Here is a 15,603-nt window from a genome sequence, read left to right as displayed (position 1 = left end):
TATCATAATACATTAATATGTTATGTTAAATAATTTAATATTATGTTATATTACCAAATATTAATTTACTCTAATAATTATATTACTATTATGCTATATTAACATAATATTATTTTATATTACAATAATATTATACTATATCGTATATTTATGTATTAATTTATGTTATATTTTATTATATTCTGTTGTATAATACTATGCAATGTCCTTTATGGTAATTTTGTCATACAAAAGTACTTTCTCAGCTTGTTTACCAAACACAAAATAAAGTACCACAGCACTTTACAAATGTAATTACCAAACAGCAAACAGCTTTTTATAACAGCTCTACTTCAGACAGTTCTACTTCTAACAGCTCTACTTCCAACAGCTCTACTGCCAACAGCTCTCCCAAACAGGGCCTTACTTTGTTTCGTTGCATGGTTTTTTGTCAGTCTTAGAGTACAACTATAAAATTTTATTTAAATAAACCATGCGTGCTTTATTACGTCGTTAGAGCTCTTTTCTCTATTGAAATGCGAATTTTAAGAAGGCTGATGCCAAATATCATCAGCCCATCGCGGTCTTTCACGGTTGCCGCTCCAAAATGGCTTCACCTATAAGAGTGGGCAGGTACTTGTCATGATTCACTTGAAAAAATAAAAACTGAACCGTTGTTTGCTAACTTAGTGGGTCGCATTCAAACCCCCGAAGTTTAAAATATCGATTAACCGCCAAAACTTCAAAATCGGCCCAGCCATCTATTTTCATTACAAAACCTTATCGCATAAGGATTACCTAATAACTAATTTTTTACAAAATTCCAAAACCAGCCTTCCCACTAAGTTAGTAAAGAGTTTTTCTTTTGACACAAATTGAGAGAGAAAAAAAAGAGAGTCACATGGATGGAGTACTTTGAGATCTATCCAAGTAGATAGATGATAGAGAATGGAGCGCTTTATAAACTTTGCAGGTGGATGGATGATAGAGGATAGAGCGCAGCACTTTGAGATATGTGCAAACAGATAAATAATATAGGATGGGTGCTTTGAAATCTGTGTGTAGATGAATGATAAAGGATATAGTGTTTTGAGTTTTGTGCAAATAGATGGTGATAAAGGGTGGAGTGTCTTAAGATCTGTGCAAGCGGATTGATGACTGAGGATGGAGTATTTTGAGATCTACGTAAGTAGATAGATGATAGAAAATAGAGTGCTTTGAAGTCTGTGTAGATAGATGGATGATCGAGGATGGTGTGATTTGAGATTGGTGCAATGGATGGATGATAAAGAATGGAGCACTTTGAGATCTATGTAGGTAGATAGATGATAAAGGATGGAGCACTTTAAGATTTGTGCAAGCGGTGGATGACAAAAGATGAAGTATTTTGAGACTATGTGAAAACTATGATCCGACCTATCTGAATTAAGGGTATTATTATCTTTTTTTCATTCCATTAATAGTGCCAAGATTCAGATAAATGACAGGACCACGTTACGATGAAATTTGAAATTTTAATGGCTAATTGAAACTTTTAAAATTTTTAGGATCTAAGTATAAATAGCTCAAACTTATAGGGGGTGTCTCTATAATTTTTCTTTCTCTTTATTGAAATGAGGGCAAAAGCGTTTATATTATGTGATTTGTATTCTTTATTATTTTTTCCTTTTATTGTTAAATATTTTCTTTTCTTTATTCGTACCGTTTTTATATATTTTTCTTTCTTAGTTAAAAAAAGTAGAATTAAACTTCTTATCATTGATGTTTGGGCTAGAAAGAGCCTTGTGTACTTTTTCTTTTACAAGCCATATTTCGATTTATTTGATGGCAAAAGTAAAAGGATCGGAGACTAATGCGTGTCCTTTTTTGGATTTCCCCTCTGATGCTTGTTATATGATAATGATATTGCTACCAGTAAATGTTTTTGTGTTATTTCTTCACACGTGCATACGCATGCTTGAACGTTCTACCTTCGTGCAGAATAGCTATATTGATGCGTGATATGCGGTAAAAATTGAGATTTTTTTTTTTGTTCTACTTCGTGATGACAAGAAGAGCTAGATTACAACTTTGCAGCGAGTGAAGGTTTTGGCTTATTACTGAACAGTTTCAGCCAGGCCTTTCTTTTTGTTTGCATGCCCCTGTGATGAATGGCTTCCGGCGGCACAAGACCCCATGCATTTCTGTTTTGCAAATTATTGTACCAACTTAAACACCAACATGGCGACCCAGTGACCCACTTGCAACTTACTCGTTTACCTTGCAATCTGTTGGGCCGAACTGGGAAGAGAAGGAAGTCCCTTCTTGTTCTATTTCAGACTGCGTGATATCTGAACTCTGAACTCTATGGAATCTGCACGACTGAGCTCTGAAAACGCACAGTATTCTCCCTTCATTTGTATCCTGTTTTTGATTATAAATGATTAGCCATGCCTTTTTTTCATTCTTTTTTGCAAGTTATCATTCGCTCTTCATTCTAAAAAGGAGCTTGATCACAAAGGGAAGAGTGGCTTTATTCAGATTTTAAAAGGATGTCAGTTCTCATATTTTAGTCATTACAAAACTATATTATGGATTTAAACAGTGAAATTATTATCTTAGCATAGATTTTCTTTGGAAATGTTAAGATATATGATAGCACTAAACATCCTTGTGCACATTGTGACCACCATGACATAGACAATTACAATCTTATCGTTGAGGGATAGTCTTGCATTGGATAAGTTAGGAATTCTAGTTAGTTTTATTCTCATGATCTGTATAGTTTATAGCTCGAGCTTTTAAGTCAGATATTTTAAAAATAGTCCAATATCGAATAGGTTAGGAACCACTCAGAATACTTCAATACAAATAACTTATATACATTCTAGCGCCACCTAAAGACCATTATATGTTGATTATAGTGTAATCCTCCTTCTAAGCCAATGTATAATGCATCTATATGCAGGACTTGAACGTATATGTATCTGTATGTATGTATGTATGTATATATGTATGTGTGTATGTATGTGTGTATGTGTCACTTGTATATATCTGCGACATAATGGAGGTGTCAGAAACCAACCTTCTAAGTCAATTTATGATGCATCTATTTTCGGGATTAATCTTACTCTTTCCGTCTCTTTTTCAGCAGAAAACTTATGCAGCCCCGTCAAAGCATCTTGACCATTGCTCATTCTCTTTAGAATCATTCTTCTTACGCCGTATTATTTAAAACTCATGGCTGACGAGGACCTAAGGAATCTAAACCATTCTTCTTAGCTCTCATTTATCCATATCTGGGGTCCTCACTGTAACACCTTAAACACTCCTGTTCGGCGAATAGCGATAATTGATGCTGCCTCCTTAATTTCAAGCCAAGAGGGTGCCCACTCCCTGCTGCGTGAATACATGAATATAACGTAAAATATTTTGTTAGAGTTTCTTATTTTCAAAATAATATCTTTTTATTTTTATCCTTTAGAAGCAGTTTTTTTTTTTGAAATTTTGATCGATCATTTTATTTTACCCAAAGACACTCCGTCTCTTCTGCTTATCTGCTTGAAAAAGAATTGAAATTTTGACCGGCTGCATTTGTTTGATAAAAAAGCCATATTTTTTTTTTACTTCTATATAATACGGTGCACTTCGGCGTTATCATAATTCACTCCTAACGTATAAGAAGTATGGGCTTTGTATCCCGAGGACAGTATTTCCACAAAACCACCAGCATGGTTGAAAAATAATTATTTTTAAGAGCTTCTTTGCATGATCCCAATCCAACAGAATTCACAATACCATGGGCCAGACAAGGTCCATTACACAAAATTCACAATTTTTTTTTAGAATTAGGCAGCCCAAATTATATAGAAAGAAAAAAAAATGATCTTATTCTTTTTTCCACGCTATATGAATGAACGGGAAGAGGTCTACTTGACATGAGCTGGGCCAGATCTCATATTCGGTAATAGTAGACATAATCAGTATGCATTGTTTAAAAGATATCTACTGAATGGATTAGATGTGATACTTGTAGAATTTTTAATCTAATTCTAGAAAAATATCTGAACAAATTTTGGAAATATCTTAACCGGTACGTCTAGCATAAATTAAATTTTAATTTTAAATATTTTTCCTACGTGAAGTTCGCCGACAATGGGCAAGAGGAGCAGGCTCTATCTTCACGCACGTGTCAACCTATGCGCTGTTTCCTCAAAACAGCAAGCATATGGAATCACAGCTCCGCACTTTGCTCGGGTGATGGGCACCGCCGGTGACCCATTTTCGCCCTGAGGACAACTCATGGATCAGGATGTAAAATTATAAAAGACAGGAGTCGTTATGTAAATGTGCGTCCATTCCAATCGTGACCGTCTGATCAGTCCTTCCGTTGCGGGTCGGACGCCGATCAGGAGACTCTCGCAGAATGGCAAAACTGTAATTGCCTGTAGAAAAGGTGGTGCTCTCTGGTGATGCCACCGCATTTTGAGAGCTCTGCCAGCTTGGTGCAAGGTCAGGGTGGCGGAAGGCAGCGAACACTAGGAACTGTACGAAGCTACTCCCGGCTCTTCATAAGATAGGTGGAGTTCAAAGCATTCGAAATCCCAATGGGTTTTCCCTTCTCCTTTTCTCGATTCCTTGTCTCTATTTTCGGTTATTCTAGGAGATGCCATTCCCTTTTCTATGGCTTTCTATGGTGTTATGAACTCTCAAAATTTCCAAAAATGATTCGTTGCTCTTTACTCCAATCATGTATGTTAGAAATTTTGGGTTCCAGCCATCCAAGTAGACATATTAATGTGGACTCTTGATGTCTCCTAACTTTCCAAGCAGTCCAAAAATTCCCCAACTCAGTTTGCCAGAGAATGTGCATGGATTCTTAATGTCTTTAAATTTCTCTAATACGTTCTTGAAGAGAATAAGTATCTCCTTCTGATGTAGCTTTCTGCATACTCACCAGCAATGTGATGATGGATATGCTTGATTTATCTCATACGACTGATGGAATTTGCTTTGAACTAAGAACCCTGCATTCTTAGGATCGAGTAAGGCATCAATGAGCTCTTAACCCGCATTTGTAACGCTGCTTTTATATATTAGTTACTTCATTGGGAATTCTTTTCTATTTTTCTCTTTTACAGGTTAAAAGAGGTTAATCCTGTTGAGGCTAATATGGCTCGATCTGAGAAGCCATCACAAAACAAAACCAAGAGACTGGTTTTGGTGATGTTCATGATTATAGGCTTTCTTGTTCTAATATTTCAGACTTTCGCACTTCTGTCTAGAATTTCTTTGTCACCTCAGTTTCATGCTTTTAATCCCCTGTTAGCGAAAAAGGAAGCTTGCCTAGCGAAGGTACTACTAAGTCAGTGAGGGTTGGAAAGCTCTCTCTTTTAAGCGATTCAACAAACTCAAGCAGCACAAGAACAGTTCTTAATGGGGAAGAGGCAGCTGAAATTTCCAACACTCGAGGAGAAACCAACAAGGATTTCAGTATCAACAAAATGCATGGGGAATCAAAGAAAGATTATATACCAGATGAAGATGATGATGTCATCGACCTGGATGAGGATGAAGACCCTGACATTGAGTTCTCATTTGACCTTGGGAATGGTATGATATTAGAGAAGGTTAGGGATCCAGTTGGCGGTTTCATCAAACTTGAGAGGATCATAGGCCCAAAATATGTTGCTTCTCCAAAGAAGGTTGGAGAACAAGCTAAGGGTTTTGAATTGGTATCAGATGTCATTAGCAAATCTGATCGAACTTTTGAGTCAAAGGAAATGAAATCCCCAGATAATGGATCAGTTTCTTCTCCAACTGCATCTGGTCAGATGCCTTCTTATGTGAATGGTGGAGTGCAAGAGGTCTTGGAGACAAGTTCAGGCAAACATGTTATAACTGAGGCATGCAATATTTCCTCATCAGAAGATCAAACAACAAGTATTTTTCCATCATCAGGACTGCAAGCAACAGAAACACTTCTTAAGAATGATGCCTCGGTGCTCCTGCAAAGTGGTCCATCCATTTCAATTAAGACCTCTAAGGGTAATAGTACTTCTATACCAAAAAGGAGGAAGAAACAAGCGATGCCCCCGATTTCCATATCAGAAATGAACCGCCTGCTGCTTAGGCACCGTGCTTCCTATCACTCGATGGTTTGCGTTTTTTGGATTTACAAATTTCGATCTGGCAAACTGAATGTTTTTTTTAACAGCGAGTTTTGCATTTTGTTTTATTGCAGAGGCCTCGATGGTCTTCAGCACATGACCAGCAAATATTAGCTGCAAAGGCACAGATTGAGAACGCTCCCATTGTAAAGAATGATCGTGAACTATATGCTCCAGCTTTTCGAAACATTTCCATGTTTAAAAAGTATGTAGTGCACATTGTCATGAATGTTAGTTATACTGTCTCAGGTGGTATTTTCATAGTCACTGGCCCTTGCAAGTTTGCAATATCAGATGGCATTAGATGTCATTTGCTAATTTTTAAAACTCAACAAGCAGCTATTACTCTTTAAGAATTTTATCTTGTTGTGCTAAGAAAAGCAAAAACAAATTACTAGAAATAACCAATGACGCAGTATCGTGGGATTAATTCACAATTATGGTTTACTTTTCCCTGTTGTGAGTACTACGGTAGAATAAGGTGAAATGAATTTAGCGCCTATTCTTTTCCATGACCTTTATAGGTAACTAATATCTATATGTAGTAATTGCAGACTTGAATTATACGACTCCATATGTCTTCTAAAAGCAAGAGAAGAAAGAAAACGGAGCTATTGTATATGCTGTGATGAATTTTATTTGTTTGTAGTCATAGCCTCATGTTTTCCTTCTTCTGCGTAAAACAGTGTCGCTAATGAAATGAAAATTAGTATTTTGAGTGCAAGATACATTTGTTCCAGTTTCATAACTAATGATTTCTAGATAAAAAGAGGAACCATGGTTTTCATATGGGTGAAACAAGTTTAACACTGCATAAATGATTATTGTTGATGACATTTTTACTTGGTGAGGGACATAGGAACTGACAAACTAAACATGGGAAATGTTAGGTGATATTAAACTGATTGTTAAATCAATAATGTTTCGCTATCACATGAGATTTTTCTCATGGTCTTGGACCTAGTCCCTGTGCCTAATGCAGAAATTCAGAAAAATTTTTCATCATATCTAGTTATAGGCTTATAGCATCCATCTCAGATTCAGATTCAATAAACAAAAATGTTTCTTTTATGACAGCTGTTGGAATAAATTAGACATATGGAAGATTGTTTATATATCCAGACTCTCAAGTGTATCAGTCATGCAATTGAAGCTGGTTACTTGATCTGAGCCTTATCTGTTCTATTGGTACTTTGGGTTGTTGATGCATCATGGACGATTGCATTTAATCTTGTTAACAGCTGAGTTTGAATGGGTTCCCACTGAAAACAATAGATTATTAGTACTAATACAAACTGCGCTTGCAGGAGCTATGAACTGATGGAACGGAAACTCAAGGTCTATGTCTACAAGGAAGGACAAAAGCCCATATTCCACCAGCCACTACTCAAGGGTATTTAATCTTCTGAAGGATGGTTCATGAAGCTTATGGAATCAAACAGACGATTTGTAGTGAGGGACCCCAGAAAAGCTCACATGTTCTACATGCCTTTCAGTTCTCGTTTCTTGGAGTTCGCCTTGTATGTGCCCAATTCTCACAATCGGAGAAATTTAGAGCAGTACTTGAAGGACTATGTGAATCTGATTGCAGCCAAACATCCATTCTGGAATAGAACTGGAGGAGCTGACCATTTCCTTGCTGCCTGCCATGACTGGGTATGCTTTTTAAGACTTGACTTTGAAGTATTAGCACCACATTCATCTGACCTGAAACATCTAATTTGTCATGAATTTGTCGTCGAGAATTAAGGCAAACCTGTCTTATGCATCATCAGCAGAATTCACAATATCATAGAAGCTTCCTGACTGACACTACTTCTGCAGGCACCATATGAGACAAGGCATTCGATGGAACGTTCGATCAGAGCCCTCTGCAATGCTGATCTCCGTGAAGGCTTCCGACTTGGCAAAGATGTCTCTCTCCCTGAAACATATGTCCGTTCAGCAAGGAACCCTCTTAGGGATCTTGGGGGAAAGCCAGCTGATCAAAGGCCCATCCTTGCCTTCTTTGCAGGAAACTTGCATGGTAGGCTCCGTCCAGTTCTACTAGACCACTGGGAGAACAAAGACCCTGACATGAAAATCTTTGGCCCCATGCCTCCTGGGGTGGAGAGCAAGATGACTTACATCCAGTACATGAAGACCAGTAAGTACTGCATATGCCCCAGGGGCTATGAAGTTAACAGCCCTCGAGTAGTTGAATCAATCTTCTATGAGTGTGTTCCAGTGATTGTATCAGACAATTATGTGCCTCCTTTCTTTGAAGTATTGAACTGGGAGGCCTTCTCTGTTATTATACCAGAGGAGGATGTACCTAGATTGAAGGAAGTTCTTTTGTCGATTCCCAGAGAGAAGTATTTATCATTACAAATGGGTGTAAGGAAAGTTCAGCAGCACTTCCTATGGCACAGTAAGCCAGTTAAGTATGACGCCTTTCACATGGTCCTGCACTCAATCTGGCTCAATAGAGTGTTTAATATCAGAGCCAGATGAGGGGTGGGGTTTTGGGAGATGGAGCAGGGAAAAAAAACCAAATGGCGATTAGTCTATATTTTGAAACTTTTTTTTCCCTCGGGAGGTTTGTAAAAGAATAATAACATATGCAAAATCTTTGTGATTATTCAGCTTTGTACAGTAACATCTTTAATCTTCTTGTTTACATAATAAATCATCCAAAGCAAGGGGACTCGTCGAGCTGCTGTTACCACCAAAACAGGGTGCTTTGCTTGAACTCGACAGTAGATCGAGATCCAGTAATTGTTAAAACAGGAAGTTTTAAGTACTACTCGGTTGTTAGAAATAAGAATGCTGCTTGTATCAGATGAGTAAAAGTTTCTACAAGCTCTTTTAGTAGATAACAATGAAGCAGCACTTAGAAAATGAACGAAAATTACATCCATTGCTTGCCACGACAGAAACAAATTTTGGGGAACACAGAGATTGCGCTTGTGTTGGGTCCATGTGGGCTCATTTCTCTATGGGCTCGGCCGCCCTCCCGTTGGGCGGGCTGACGGTAATCCAGAGCAGCGACAAGGTGATGGAAAGGAGGCCGGCCCATACGTAGACGATGGTGGGGACCCTCCCCCTCCTCCCCATGAGGCCCTTGGCGAAGGGGTACATATGGGCCAGCACCCAGAAGCTAAAAAACAAGCCGCCCATCAACTTGCTCCACTGCGGGATCTCGCTGTACACCGTCCGCGAGAACCCCACCACCACCGCCACCAAATTGATCACTATTATCGTCAGCGGCGGTATGAACAAGCTGGTCCACTTGATGATGTAGAGGTCGGCGTAGATGTCGTCCTCGTCCTCGTTGGCCGACTTGGAGGTGAGCGTGAAGGAGATCTCGATGCCGGCGACGACCTTCAGAAGGCCCTGCAGCACGGCGGCGAGGTGGGCGCTGGTGCCGCCGATGACCCAGAACTGCTCGTTCCGCCACCACTCTTCCAGCGCGATGCCCGACCACTTGACTTCGAGGAGAGCGAGGAGGGTGAGTGTGATGGTGATGAAGAGGAGGTAGACGAGGAAGGAGACGTTGAGGGTCTGGACGATGAAGTGGCCGGAGAAGAGGGAGAAGGCCGGGAGGAGGCAGTAGATGACGAGGAAGATGGAGGTGAAGGGGTAGATGCCGACGTTGAGGTAGGCGATGCGCTGGAGGAACTTGAGGCGCGAGGTGGCCAGGACGGCGTTGTTCTTGGAGAAGAAGATCTCCACGGAGCCGGTGGCCCACCGGAGCACCTGGTGGAGTCGGTCCGTCAGGTTGATCGGCGCCGTCCCCCGGAACGCGTCCCGCTTCGTCACGCAGTACACCGACCGCCACCCCCGGTTGTGCATCCTGTACCCCGTCACCACGTCCTCCGTCACCGACCCGTATATCCACCCTATCCTCTCTCCCCACTCCGTCTTATCCTCGTACCTATAGCAAATTAGATAGATACAAGAGCCAAGATCAGAATTTCTTTCTTTCGGTTCCGGAGACAAACACTTGGTGGGCGGGCAGTACATCATCACTCCTGTAATCAAGCCACTAATAGCAAGTAAATCGTTACCAGCAGGAGATGACGGAGACGGCTTCCGCGACGGTGGAGGCGTCGAGAGTGGGGCGGGGGGCAAGGAGGGCGCCGGGAGGGCGGCCATTCTTGACGGCGGGATGGTCGGCGAGGGGCCGGCCCTGGAACTCGGCGACGGCGATGGACTCGCAGAACATCGCCGAGTTGCCGAACTGGCGGGGCAGGTCGAGGTCCGGGTTCCCGGTGAGGGGCTGGGCCTCGGCGACGTCGTCGGTCGGCTCGTGGGAGGGCACCCGGAAATCGGGCGGCGGGGGCGCGGGGTTCTTGTACTGCCCGTAGAGGCCCGAGTAGTCGTTGGCCCGCGGCGGGTTGAAGCCGTAGAGCGCGTAGCGGCGGAAGAGGCAGCCCGTGCCCACGTACATGGGCCCTTGGAGGCCGTCGAGGGCGCGCATGTTGCCGTCGAAGAAGACGGTGTTGTGGTTGGCGTAGCGGTCGGAGGGGTCGATCCCCTCGAAGCGCTGCGGGAACTGGATGTAGCAGATGCGGTCACCGCCCCGGTCCATCATGTAGCACATGCCCTCGCGAATGGCCAGGGTGTTGTAGATGTAGTGGTCGCAGTCGAAGTTGAGAATGAACGGGCCGTTGGAGAGGATGGCGGAGGCGCGGACGAGGGCGTTCATGGCGCCGGCCTTCTTGTTGTGGTCATAACCGGGGCGCTTCTCGCGGGAGACGTAGACGAACATGGGGAGGCGGACGTCGACGCCGGTGAAGTCGATGTAGGGATGGTCGCCGGGGGCGCCGTAGAGGGGGTCGTGGTGGGGGCTCTTGATCATGACCTGGAGGATGCCGGCGTGGTCGCCCTTGGAGTGGTCGGGGGAGGGAACGGCCCAGGTGCCGGGCCAGTGGGTGCCGTCGGCCATCCAGACGGCTTTTGTTACTTTGATGGAGTCGAGGGGCTCGCCTTTTTCCCTGGCGAGCTTGCGCTCCTGGCGTTCTTCGCGGGCGTTGTGGGCGTCGGAGCGGCGGCGGATGGCGTCAGGGAGGCCGTTGATGCGGACCTTGAACTCGTCGTACTCGCGCTTGATCCAGCGGCGGTCCTTGACGAAGTCGGGGCGCTTCTTGTTCTTGGTAGGGTCGCCGCGGACGGCGAAGTAGCTCTCCGGGTTGCGGGGCTCGATGTTGTGCTTGCGGCAGAAGGGGACCCAGACCTCGGCGAAGGAGGCGGCCTCGGCCATGGCCTCGAAGGTGAGGAGGGCGCCGCCGTCGTCGGAGATGTAGACGGAGATCTTCTCGACGGGGTACTCGGTGGCGAGGATGGAGAGCATGGTGTTGGCGGTGACGAGGGGTGGCTCCTTCTCCGGGTCGGCGGTGGAGATGAAGACGTCAATACCAGGGAGGTCGGAGCGGCCGTGGGGGTTGGTCGGGGAGGGGGTCTCGAACTTGTCCCGGAGGGCCAGCAGGTCGGCGGCGCGGTTGATGGGGTTCAGCTTGGGGAGCTGGTCCAGCAGCCAGGAGAAGGCGAACCAGATCTCGCACACGATGGACAGCGCCCACAGCCACATGGCCTCCTCGTTCGGGTTCCGCACTCGCCATGACAAGAAGAGTAACAGGAACACCAGCCGGACCACCACCAGCAGCCTGCGTGCATGCATGCAGCATATATACTAGTTCAAGGGTTGTTTGTCGTTTCTTCAAGTTGTTTTAGTTTGATTCAGAGAGAGCTAGGGTAATCATCTTTAAATCCTTCATCCTTTTTGCCCCCCCAAAAAAAAGGACACCGTGGATTATGTTTTCATTTTAAATGAAGTCAGTGAACTTTGAATACTAGCTATGATTTACCATGCAAAATGTGCATTCTTCAAATTAAAGCTGTTAAAAATAAGGTTTTGTATTCTAATCCAATACAGAAGGAAAAGCAAGTTTTATCCTGAAAACTTTTTTTCCCTGAGAAATTCCTTTAGATATTAATTTTACAATGGTTAAGGAAATGTGTCACCAGTCAAACCATGCATTTCACAAAACCAAGTGTGTGCTCCATGAAAACAGCCAGTTTAGGGAGCATTTTGCTTCTCTACAGACAATTATGGCAACCAAATCACGGTGATCATGATAAAAAAATGTTGTCCAATTCTTCTGGAGCAACAAAGCTGTAGGTCATTGATTACCTGTAAGGGCTGAGAATAGCTGAGGGAATCTTCACTTTCCTGGTGAGGGGCTTCCAAGGCTTGTCAATGAAGTCAGACATACTCATCCCCACCCCGTCATCGTCGTACCCGCCATCGTCCTGCGGCCAGAACGCATTCCCGATCCCATAAGTCCCCTTGGTCTCGAACAGCCACCGGTTGTGGTCGAAGTCCCTCGTCTCGCTCCTCAGCAGCAACGACTTGTTGTTGTTCTTCATCACCGACATCCTCCGCTCCAACTTGGCCCCATCCCCGGCACCGCCTCCGCCGTCCTCCTCCCTACCCACGCCCCGCCGGCTCGGCCGCTTCGCCCCACCGTTGGGCGGGGGGCGGTCGTCGGGCTTGGAGGCGGAGGAGGAGGTGGTGGGGCCGGCGGCGTACGGCTGGTTGTCGGGGGTGGGGGGCATGAGGACGGTGTAGTTGACGTAGTCGCTGGCCCCGCCGGAGGAGGTGGATGTCAGCTCCCCGTTATTACCCAGGTCGATGTCGTCATCGCGCGAGAGGCTCACGATGCGCCCGCTCGACGTCCGCCGAGCGAACTTTATCGGCGGTTTCTTCGTCGGCGATGACATCTTCTCACCTTCTCTTTCTCTCTTTGTTCTCTATCTGCTCATCTCTTTCTTTTTTTCCGTCTCTCTACCTCTATATTGTAGAAGATGCACGTATGATTAAACTCTAGTGTCTAACATCTAACAACATCTAGGATTTTGATATTTTTCTTTTGATGAGGAAGGATGGACCGGATGCATGAGGAATAAAGCCGAGAAAGGGGACACGCCATGGTCGAAGGAGGGAGGGGGAGGGGGAGGGAGAGAGAGAGAGAGAGAGAGAGGTTGGAACGGTGGTGGGTTGAATGGAGGTCCTGAATGCTTTGCAAGTGCGTGGTACGGAGGGAATCGCGATACTTCCCCATTCGGTCGTGGCATGGAGGAAATCGCGCGGGAGAAGCGTCCGTCGGGAGGGAATTGCGGGCGGGCATCGGCGCACGCTACTCTACTCCCTCTCGTGCCTCACTTTAGTTGGGGCACCGAACACAATTAACTCACAGCTCAACTTGGGTTTGCCTGGGAGAACATCAGGGTCCGGTTTTCGTCATGTTGCTATCATTATCCACCTAGCTATTTAGCTGGCTTCGTTGCAGCCCCATTATCCCAACAAGCCACTAATCTTGCCGGGGTGTAGCTGCCTTCGAGTTTTTAGCCTTTCAGAAGGGTTCCGGTTTCGAGTCTCCGATGGTGCATCTTTTTGGGACCCGGTGATTGGCCACTAAGCATGCGATGGCTGTGCTGAAACTTGAAACAACACATCAAGCCTTGGGTGCTGCTGCTCCGTTACAAGTATGGCTGCCTTAATCATTGGGATGACAAGCCTCTGCGGAGGGTGTCTTCTTGGCGGAGGCATCTCAGCACTGTTGCTCGCAATATATAGCATGAGCTATATTATCGCCCCGGCAGTGGGCAGAATACAGAGGTCCTTCAGTCTCCATAGGCTTCTGTTACTCCCACTCGCCTACAAAACCAGCCTTTTACGCCGGATACGCATAGCTCAGATAATGCTAGAACCACCTATTGGTTCCTTCTGCAAGAGCTTCCTGAGAGGTATGTGCGATGGGCCAACTGGAGACAGGCGTGGAAACTAGCTATAAGCAGTGTGCTTGCTTGCTAGTTATTGAGAATTCTCAAGAAGGGAGACGCTTATTGATGTCGGCGACGAGAAGGGAGATGCAGGAAGTTCTAGTTCAGGCGGAGAGGGAAGCTGTGGCCTGTGAGAGCTCTCAGTTCCAGTCTTGACAAGAAGGGTAAGGCTCCTTTGCATGGTGATTCAGCTCCTTATACAGAGAATGAGCGCGGATCAGAAGGTATTCTTCCCAAAGCTTGGGGGGAGACAGATCATCCCCAGGAGAAAGGAGGGAGCGTCACGCCGGACATGGGTGTCGGTTGCTTCGGGACACCTGGCAAGGCCGGTGATGAGTCTAGTTACGGATGAGGATGTGGAAAAAACTTCGAGCATACTTCACTAGCTAGGGCTGTGAAGTTCTCGAAGGAAAAATTGAAGAAAGCTAGAGAGGAATCGTGTTGTGCCCCCATTGGAAGAACTTTGGGAAGACGAGTGGGTCTAGATTTTCTGGCAACTCTCTTCAAGAGCATTGGAAACTTGTATAGAATTTTGAGGTTTTTCCTATGGGTGGAGATCACTTCGTCTTCAAATTTCTTTCTGAAGAAGATAATCATGAGGACACAACCAAGAGACCTTGGATGGTGGGAGGTCAGGTTCTTGCTTTGGAACCTTGTGAAACCCAATTTCAGGGCTTCAAAAAAACTTATAAGCAGGGAAACTATTTGGATGAGAATGGATTAGTGATGGAAGAAGGAGAGTGCCTTTCAATGGCTGGTTTTCAACACTGAATCTGAACCTTGGTTTTCAACTCAGCCAATTTGCAGAAGGCTTAATTTTGTGCTATAATATTGATTGGTAGCCCATTTATCCAACGGTTAATCACCTTGTGTTAGAACTTAGAAGATGGGTCATGGAACTGTGATGCTATACAACGGTGCTTCCCTCAACCAGTAGCAGATCATATTTTGAATATTTCAACTTGCAATCAAAGGCGGGAGGATATCTTGTGCTGGGGTGAAAGCTATAGAACCGAAGTATCCATGGAAGAAGTTTATTCCCCTATTTTTCATACTGATCAAGTGCATACTCATAAGATTCAACAGGTCTAGAGGCTGAAAGAGCGGAGTAGAGTGCAATTGTTTTTCGTGGAAGTTAATGAAAAGTAAGCTACATACGGCTAATTATCTCTCACATATTATTCAAACCATCTCATCTATCTGTGGTAGATGTGAGAGGGATCCAGATCAAGTGATCGATCACATCTTCTTCCAATGCACTAAAGTTACACCTATTTGGATAGCCATTCGGCCGTTTGGAAGACCTCTGCTTATCTCTACCAACCGAGTTCTTCACTTCATTCTATCCAAAGCGGATTCTGAAGAGAATTCATTGTGGCAGTCTTATTTAGCCTCTCTCTCGTGGATTATGTGGAATAGGAATGATTTCTTGTTTCAAGACCAAGATAGAGCGCCTATGGAGATTCTTGGTGCTGCACACCGAATAGTTAGTGAATGGTACGACTCCATGAATGATAGAAAGCTCAAGGAAATCAAAATCTAGGGCTGTTTTATACCGTAGGAGTAGGACTTTGCAAAATCTTGTCAACAAATCCTTGTTTGTTGGCAACCTCCACAACAAGGTTCCGTTAAAATTAACTTTGATGGC

The 15,603-nt window shown here is 44.4% G+C and overlaps 1 protein-coding gene and 1 pseudogene across 2 annotated transcripts; one reads left to right on the top strand and one right to left on the bottom strand.

Annotated features, from left to right (window-relative positions):
• The first annotated feature begins 4,866 nt into the window (after positions 1-4,866).
• LOC103718536 (putative glycosyltransferase At3g07620) lies at positions 4,867-8,760 on the top strand (annotated as a pseudogene). Its single transcript, XR_016398072.1, has 5 exons — positions 4,867-5,003; positions 5,100-6,116; positions 6,203-6,333; positions 7,436-7,784; positions 7,953-8,760. The product of XR_016398072.1 is annotated as a putative glycosyltransferase At3g07620 (transcript).
• A 199-nt stretch (positions 8,761-8,959) lies between these two features.
• CSLD1 (cellulose synthase-like D1) lies at positions 8,960-12,897 on the bottom strand. The gene is made up of 3 exons (XM_017841414.5): positions 12,304-12,897; positions 10,178-11,776; positions 8,960-10,044 (listed from the first exon to the last, which is right to left on the bottom strand). Exons 1-3 carry the CDS (start codon positions 12,891-12,893, stop codon positions 9,096-9,098), a joined length of 3,138 nt encoding a protein of 1,045 aa, XP_017696903.4. The 5' UTR covers positions 12,894-12,897; the 3' UTR covers positions 8,960-9,095.
• Positions 12,898-15,603: the final 2,706 nt, after the last annotated feature.

This window comes from Phoenix dactylifera, chromosome 12 (assembly GCF_051530095.1).
Source record: "Phoenix dactylifera cultivar Ajwa chromosome 12, Ajwa_hap1_PhDact_Kaust_v1.1, whole genome shotgun sequence".
NCBI lineage: Eukaryota > Viridiplantae > Streptophyta > Magnoliopsida > Arecales > Arecaceae > Phoenix > Phoenix dactylifera.
Note: the sequence above shows the minus strand (reverse complement) of the source record. Positions and strands in the feature narration are given on the sequence as shown.

What these genes read in the sequence shown, in the direction of transcription:
- CSLD1 (XM_017841414.5), bottom strand. Translation starts at nt 12,893, where the DNA reads ATGTCATCGCCGACGAAGAAACCGCCGATAAAGTTCGCTCGGCGGACG. An exon ending in GCTATTCTCAGCCCTTACAG is followed by an intron (nt 11,777 to 12,303) that starts GTAATCAATGAC and finishes GCATGCACGCAG; the next exon opens with GCTGCTGGTGGTGGTCCGGC. An exon ending in GTCTCCGTCATCTCCTGCTG is followed by an intron (nt 10,045 to 10,177) that starts GTAACGATTTAC and finishes AATTTGCTATAG; the next exon opens with GTACGAGGATAAGACGGAGT.